Raw genomic sequence first — 8,620 nt, 5'->3', positions numbered from 1 at the left:
GGCCCGGTCTGCCCGCAAACACCGGCGGGCTCCGGCCCGGCCCCTCAGGGCGCTCTCCCGCCTCCCGCCGCCGTTCGAACCAGGAGCACCGCCCCCGGGAAGGGAGGGAGGGAGGAAGGAAGGAAAGGAAGGCTCGGGGAGGAGCCGCCGCGCCGGAACAGGAACCGGGACAGCGCCGCCACAAGCCAGCTCCCGCCCCGGCCAGGCCGGGGAAGGCGGGGGAGGAGTCGTGCCGTTCATTCCGTGTTTCAAGAATTCACACAACCATCACTCTGCTGAGTGTTTTTCTGTTAATTAGTCTAACTAAAAACAAACAAACAAACAAAGACAAAAACACAAACAAACAAAAAATCAGCCCGCCCCCCCTTCCCTGAACTGATCCTGTGCATCGGGGAAAAACAAGTGGACGAGGTTACTTCTATTAAAGATAACCTGAAATCTAAGATCAAAAACTTGCAGCACTTATACTAAGATATTAATCTAAACCACACAAAAATAGTACTTGCTATAATAGTGTGGGGAAAAAAAAAAAAGTAGGCTTTACCTTGAACATTTAATTCCATGTCTGGCATTTAAATTACCAATTAAATTGCTAACAGGAGATTTAGCAATTCATCAAAAGTCTCACTAGTTGAGAGGGGCCCCTTTTGATGTCACATCTCTTCATCCACAGGTCAGTGTTCTCCCAAAGATCATCTGCTGCTCACACTACTATGCCCAGCTACCCATTGTTATCTAAACCAATAAACCAAAACAAAGTGAAACAATCACTTCAGGATTAACAGTTGGCAAGGTCTCTTTAGACTTCTAAATTGCTGGCTATAGCAGCCAGCCTCATGCAGCTGATTGAATGTGTTATGAACCTGAACTTTAGATCCAGCTGTCATCCATCTCTCAGCCATCTCCATTAGGAAAGGTGTGGTGACACTTCACTCTGTTTTTCCAAGCAGCATACACACATACTTGAATATGTTAGTGAGTAAGTGACAAAAATTTGGTTTAGATTTCCTTCAGTATGGAGGAAATGTATAAAGGAACATACAAGATCACTTAGAGGACAAAGTCTACCGTGGCTAGGAACAGAAGTGTGCTTAGCATCTCACAATGACATGTGTATTCACACGGAGCTCTAAGGACTGCCCTAGTGCATCACGATGCTTCATCTACCCTGGTGTGGTAACTCTGCCTATGAAATCTTTCATACCATAGCCCTGACTGAAGCCAGATGCACAGTGTAAGGGCAGGAATAAGGAAAACCACTACCACCCATGAGCTACGTAAGACTTTAAGAAAACTCTAGCTTTCATTCAAGTCATTTATGATGATGGTAAGAACACAACTGCCAGAAACCATACTGAAAACAGATAAAAAAACTGAAGATTTGTTTGTTTAGGAATCTACTGAAAGAGCAAGTTACATACAACAGCATCCCTTTCTTACAAATATTGGCCAAAAATTTTAATGTAAGAAGTTATTCTCAAAAAGTGTAAACAACCAGCCTTTATACTGTATTTAGCGTGTTTAAAGCAGTGGAGTTTTACAGCACGTCAGTTAGCAAATTACACCTGGGCTTGTTAGTCAGCAGCATTTTTCTTTGATAAACAAACACATCAAGGAGTTGAAATGCAGAAATATTTATTTTGGTTTCCTTCATTGGTTTTGAAAATTGTTTTGGTTTTATAAAACATAGAAATAGCCAACACTAAGCAAACATTTGAATTCCAATGTAACAAACTACTGCTCTAACAGTTGACTTGGATTTGTGTACCTTAATTGCACACGTATGAAATTATGCTACAGAGTAGTGCATTACAATCACACACAAATCTTAGTGCAAACCTTGTTGTGCTTGTATTTTACATATATCCATGTTTTCAAAAAACAGCAATGAATGCTAATGCAAAACCAATTCTGTTAAGGATAGCAAAAGACTTATGCTGTAATAAGGCTTATCTCTGCTGATTTCTCAAACAAAAGGTAACTACTTATTTTGCAATTTATCTGGGAATTAGGTTTTTATCCCTGAACAAATACCTACCCTGGGCCAACACACAGTTCTGTTGGCACATATAAATACTTCCAACTGCTGCAAAGCATCAGGCAAAAAAACATTCTACCTGACCTATTTTGCTATTCAGTGAAGAATACTCAGTGGCTCATACATAAAGCATGGAAAACAGAGGTTATGTCAGAAGCTCTTCCACTTAGAGGACCTGGCACATTTTTTAAAAATGCATTTTAAATACAAGGTCATTACAGGGAAACAAGTGGCTAGTACAGGTGCAGTGTTTACCCTGACTGTTAGCATAGCCCAGCCTCTGAATGGTTTGGATTTTAAGTCTCTAGTGTTCTTGCCAGAGTTAGGATCAGCTCATTTGCAGGGCTGGCACCACTCCAGAATCGTGATAATATAGCAGAGGATACACTTGCTGATTTAACCGCATCCACACTTTCAGTACAGAACCACATCTGTAGACTTACTCTGAAGAACTTCTATTTATCAGTCTCCTTTGTGGGGAGTGCTGAACTTCTACCTTCTGAAAGTACATCTCATCTCAGAACTGGCTGCAGATATAGAGGGGAGATACAACTCAGATGCCTTGCCCCAGTTAATATTAGGACTAATGAAAGATGTGATGCCAGCTATACAACTGCAAGGGCTTGGGGTTTTTTGATGGTTGGGTGGTGGGGTGTTTTTTTGAACCGATTTAAGTCATTTTTCTGAAGATGCAAGATACTTAGAGGCATTTTCATAGCTGCCAAACCCTTTGTGGGATTGACAACTGCAAAACACACTGCAGACAGCAAACATGCTGGCAATAAAACCTTAGCTCCTTGGTGAAGGCAAGTCCCATTTTTGGCCAAGGAAATCTTAAATAACTTACATATAGTTACCATTTATAGTTAAGGCTCTTTTTGGAAATTGTAGGTCACCATAAAAACAGTATGCAACACAACTTGACAGTAAGGCAGTGTTCCATTTCTTCAATGTTCCTATGGCAAGTACCCATTTTTGTACAAGTTAATGATTGCACAGTTTCCTTCCCTATGTTTGCTGTAGTCAAAATACAGATATGAAGACCAACAGTAGACATCAGATGTGTGCCACTTTGCTCATTCCATTTGCAGTTACATTTTGGCATTAGCATAGAGTTCATTTATCTGTGACTGGAAGTATTTTCGCAGTTCTGGTCTCTTCGCCTTCAGTGTTGGTGTCAACAGGCCATTTTCAATAGAAAACATTTCAGTGTGCAGGACAATGTCTTTCACCTGGAAAATAAAAAGTTATTAGCCAATCTGCATTTCTTGAAACAGACAAAGCTTTTAAAAAACTTGCCTAGATATCACAAAGCCCATCACTTTAAAGTTTTCTAGATGTGAATTAAAAGCAATTTCTGGAGAATCAGATTATATTGGTATTGAGAAGTCTAAAGAATTAGGTGTTTGATTCTCACACGTGTCTTACCTGTTCAAATGACTTCAAACCAGATTCTTTCCCAACTCTCACCATGTCTTCCAGAATGTATTTTTTGACGTCCTGTGGATACAGGAATACGTGGTATAGCTTCATGCTGGTATAAGCACTAAGTTGAAAAAGTTTATGCAGAACAGCTGTTTAGTTAGATATGTCTCACCTTGTTTTTGCATAGCTCTTGATAGGAGCCTTCAATTCCCTTTTTCTTGGCCCAGTTGTGCAGAGTATCAGGATCAGGTACCACAATAGCTACTAAGAAGGCCTAAAAAGGAAGTTTTTTCAAGCTTTTTTCTTTATGCCAACACTTTAGTTCCTACACATTTCTTACTAGTCAGTTAGGTTTTGGAGAGAGTTTCTGATCCTGCTGTACAGTCAGCAGCTCTCTGCTACCTGAACACAGGACTGCAGTTCAGAAGCTTGCACTTGAGAGAATTAGTCTTAAGACCCACACTTCTATTAACACTTGAAAGAACTTGGATATCTTGGAGGTTTTCTTGGTGGAGGGTTTTTGTATTTTTTGTTGTGTGTGTCTCCCCCCCCCCCCCCCCCCCCCCCATACTGTTAGCAATTTATATACAGTCATTCATACCCAATTAAACTAATTCAGCTCCCCTACCTGGTCTGAAACTAAATACAAAAGCATGCTATATAACTGCTGGAGTCCATTTAGAATCAAAATATGTAATGATAAAGAGTTAAGATAAAAACTTAAGATTTCAGTTCCAAAGCTTAGGGGGCGGGGGGGAAGAGAAAGAAAAAAATTTCTGCAATCTCCTTTTACAGTAATTTTTTAAGTTACCTGAAAAATGCTTACCTGCAAACTCTCTCCATGAACAAACACCTGTGCAAGCGCTTCACATCTCAGATACACATTCTCTATTTTCTCTGGTGCTATGTACTCTCCCTGGGCTAGTTTAAATATGTGTTTTTTCCGGTCAATGATTTTCAACGTACCATTCTGTTGACAGAAATAACTTTCACTCAGAAGAGCCACTTCAAGTGAAAAACCAATCTACACAGCTTAACCATGCTTAGTAAAACTGTGCTAGAGCCAGAATACTGTCAGACTAATGGTAGAAGGGAACAGGTTACACATCCATCTAACCTAAACTAGGGAAAGCCTTAGAATTGATATTGGCAGTACTTTTGCCCCAGGCATACACATTTAGCTACAACAGTAACTATTCTCCTCCTTAAATTACTTGCATTTAACCTAATTCCCTCTGTTCACTACCATATGTTTTCTATTTTATTTGTTAAATTACTGCTAATAGCTATAGAAGTACCATTTCAGCTATGTAAATGAACTTACTGGTAGCCATTTCCCAATGTCTCCTGTATGAAGCCAGCCATCTTTGTCCAGAGCTTCTGCCGTTTTTTCTGGATCTTTCAAATAGCCACGGAACACAATTGGCCCTTTTACACACACCTGAAAATAGCATTTTGTTAATGTATTAAGGAAAGTTAACAATCACTATTTGCAACAAATGCTTTCTCCGATGGTTGTCAAAAAACCCCGCTAAAAAGACAAGATGAAGTTCATGTGTTTGTGCAGATCTCTACTCATGGGTTTTGGAGACCTAACATTTTCCATTACTGTTAAATATACTAAGAAGTCATGGGAAGCATCTGTTCTCTTCCAGTCTAGAAGCAGTGTTCCTATCCCCTATTTGAATAATTTCAATATATCAGAAGAAAAGTGTTTCTATTTATGTGAAGAAATTCTGCTGGATCCAGAAATACAGCCTGGCAACATGTTCATTTCAGGGTTTTGTGCATTTTTTTTGCTAAAACTAGTAGGAAAAAAAAAACTGTGTATGAAGCAAATGACACATTTGTTGTCCAAAATAAACTAGTTAACATCTAAGGCCTTAGAGCACGAAAGCCTTTTCTATAAAGAAACCCAGCAATTTAATTAAATAAAGTTTCTATGTGTGTACCAAGTAGAAAACCAAGAACAACTTCTCTGAATATAACTGGATGCATGAGAATTGTTAGGATCAAAAAAATGTGCTTACAAAATATGAGAAAAGGACCGACATGATTAAAGGTTTATAGGTGAAGAGGTTGCCACAATCAGGTCAGATCTTACAAGCTAAATTAAAACAATAGACTGTCTGTCAGTAAGGGAACATAAAACAACTCTTCAGGAACATGGAATAGAGCCTGAAGCATCCAGTGACACTCCCAGACTTTCTTTGCAGTATAACACCCAAGGTTGTACGTTTTCTTTGGTGGGGAGAGGGGGGACAGAGTACACAACTCTTATTATTTAAGGATCGGCAGGACTATAGAAAATCTTCCCTAAAAATGAGGGCACAGAGATAGGCAAGATAAACAAGAATGAAGCAAAACTTAAAGTGCCCACTGCACACAACTGTTGAGGAATCAGGAGTCCAAAAACCTCAAAAGCTCTATAAAATAGTCCTCAGAAGCAACAAAGGATTCAAACCATCACACTAGCATGGGAGTGACTTGGCACACATGATGACAGGAGATAGTAAGAAGGGTCTGGTCTGAGCAATAGTATCAGAACTCTAGAACTAAATCTAGAAGATATGGGATAGAAAATACAGTCTAAGTTAAGCACAAATGGAGAATAAATATCAAAAAAGGCCAGTAAAATACTAGGACAACTATTATTCTAGGGGATTAGTACAATTGTAAAATGGGCAAAGAACTAGCTAAAAAGTCTAGCCAGGCCTAAGACAGTACCTAATATATTAAGGGGCTACCATTTTTACTCTGGTCCAAAGTAATTCCTAATGCAGCAAACTTTTACAGCAAGTGTAAGTAAAATATTTTTAAAAAACAACTGCTTCTTATTATAAGAATTTATACTCGATTCCTCTAGCAGACTGGGCTTTAAAAGCCTACCTAAAGTGAAGTAAAAATTGCTGATGAAGACTAAATGAGGTGATATGCAAGACAGTAGAGAATTTTGACATTGCTCTCCACTTGCAAACAGTTTCTCACCACCAAGCCCAACAAACTCCTTGAATATTTCTGTCTCTAGTCTAATACAAACTACAACCAAAACAAAGATTATAAATTGTTTGTAGCCACAAAGCAGTCAATTTCTTAAGCTACTTTTTAACTTACTCACTTCTCACTCCCCAGCTGCCCTCATGGCTTCTCAAAAGCATATGAAAGACACCACAGTTAATTTGCTTTCACGGCTTGGGGAAAGTAAATTACTACACGGACATCTGTTCAAAGTATATACACAAAGTTCAACCTGTATTTATTTTACTTGGAAAAAATATTTTAAAAGACAGCCTATGGCATTATGTACAAAGCTGAGCCCTCATAGTGCAATTTGTAAGACGTGCAATTTGTGCAGGCTGCATAAAAAAATGCAGAAAAATGTGCAGGCAGTCACCAGAAATCATCAGCAGCCTTCATGGAATTTTTCCCTCCATTTCTCTTAAAAGTGTTGCAGCCACTTTAAATTACCTCATCTCACACATCACATGCTAGGTAACCAGCTACATGCATCAGCTGCTCTCCAGCACTTGGCAGCAGTGCAGCAGGGAAGTTCTCTGCTAGCATTCTGCTGAAGGATAAATGCAGTATGAGATAGCTACTTCTACCTTCTCAGCTATCCTGCACAGCTGGAAGATGGTAGGGTGGTCACACAACCATACATACTGTTGGATAACACATAACTTTGTAAGCTGCTTTTTCTTCCCTCCAATATACTATTTCCTGGTTTGCTTCTGTGAATCATTTAACTGGTCTTGCACGTAGGCATCTTAGATTTTAGGTAACAGGCCATGTTTAGCACTTTTACTAAACTTAGTTATTTCAATAACAAAAAACATTTTCCAAGATTTCACAAGAGGCTCATGTTGACCTTCTGAAATGACTTACCTCACCCTCTCCTTTGGAAGCCAAGTAATTCATTTCTTGTACATCAACAAGCTTGATGATACTGCATGGCATTGGTGCTCCAACATGACCTATTAAATAGAGTAACACCTCCACAGTCTGAACTGCTTTTTAGCCAGATTCTTAAAAAAAATAAGCTGGTTTCACACTGAAGAAAGATGGAAAACTGACTTCAGGTAGCTTAAGATTGCTGGCACTGAAACATTAAATATCCAGATATCTCCAGAATGTTACAAGCTGAATCATGTACTCAGGCCTGCTTTTTCTTATAATCAGGATCCTCACTCTACAGACATATTTAAGCAGGAGAAGTCCCATTATAGTGTCAATTATCAATATTATTTCAATTAGGGAGGCAGAGATGTAACAGCTGACAGAAGGGCTCTCTTCATTCCAACACCAAAAAATGCCATTTAGATTTCCAGCATATAATTTTCCAGATTATTCATAGCTATTTAGAGGTAGAAACTTCAAAGTATCCCTTCAAAACTTTATTTCATTTGAAGAAAACCAATGTTATCCTTCATGGTAGGTGTTACTGAAAATTAAATAATAATACCAGGGACCTCTGAAAAATTTCAGCACCCTGAAATTTAAAGGCAGACTATTAAACATCATACCTGCTGTCCAGTCTCCAGGCAATGACAGGGAGCATCCAGCTGTGCATTCAGTCTGTCCATAACCTTCATAGAACTAGAATGCAGAATCAAAATGTTATCTAACCATTACACATATATATTCTTCATTAAAATTAAATTAATATCTTGTTTCTTTTTTCTAGTTGTTTAAATTTGAGTGTAACAAAATTCCCAGCATCTTCTAAAAAGAATAGTACTATATTAGTTTTATCACAATACAAAATTTTAAGTGCTTATATTCCACCTCCAGTTCCAATATTTACCCAAAATTTCTCTCAATTTCACATAGCTTATAACACATGTTTAGATTAAAACAGAAAGCACCAAAGGAAGCAAGAAAAAGAAATAAAGAACCAACCATAGCACTAGCAGTGACTTCATTCACATCATTTAAAGACAGGTTTGTCTGAGACAGCCAGGAATGGAATCCCTACACCCCACCACAGCACTGTGATTATTACACACGAGACAGGCTTTTCTATGCAAAATGCAGTTATACCAGCACACCACTGAAAAACATGAAGAAGTTACAGAAGTCTAATATTTTACAGTATTTTTGTTTTCTATCCTTGAAATTTATTTCAACACATTTGCTCCATTCTGTGCCATTGTTTCT

At 38.6% G+C, this 8,620-nt stretch overlaps 1 protein-coding gene across 2 annotated transcripts in view; it reads right to left on the bottom strand.

Annotated features, from left to right (window-relative positions):
- Positions 1 to 1,618: 1,618 nt before the first annotated feature.
- Positions 1,619 to 8,620, bottom strand: part of ACSL1 (acyl-CoA synthetase long chain family member 1) — a 36,157-nt gene continuing 29,155 nt past the window's right edge. For both annotated transcript variants that reach the window (XM_027879855.1, XM_027879856.1), the window contains exons 15-21: positions 7,987 to 8,059; positions 7,349 to 7,437; positions 4,788 to 4,904; positions 4,290 to 4,433; positions 3,636 to 3,737; positions 3,467 to 3,538; positions 1,619 to 3,270 (exon numbers count right to left, since the gene is read on the bottom strand). In XM_027879855.1, coding sequence (XP_027735656.1) covers positions 3,130 to 3,270; positions 3,467 to 3,538; positions 3,636 to 3,737; positions 4,290 to 4,433; positions 4,788 to 4,904; positions 7,349 to 7,437; positions 7,987 to 8,059 — 738 coding nt within the window. In that variant the 3' untranslated portion in view covers positions 1,619 to 3,129. The remainder of the gene's footprint in view (positions 3,271 to 3,466; positions 3,539 to 3,635; positions 3,738 to 4,289; positions 4,434 to 4,787; positions 4,905 to 7,348; positions 7,438 to 7,986; positions 8,060 to 8,620) is intronic.

The sequence above is a fragment of the Empidonax traillii genome, unplaced genomic scaffold (genome assembly GCF_003031625.1).
Source record: "Empidonax traillii isolate 1590-97213 ecotype Southwest subspecies unplaced genomic scaffold, ASM303162v1 scaffold60:size2069287, whole genome shotgun sequence".
In the NCBI taxonomy this organism is placed as follows: domain Eukaryota; kingdom Metazoa; phylum Chordata; class Aves; order Passeriformes; family Tyrannidae; genus Empidonax; species Empidonax traillii.
This window is presented reverse-complemented; position numbering and strand designations above follow the sequence as displayed.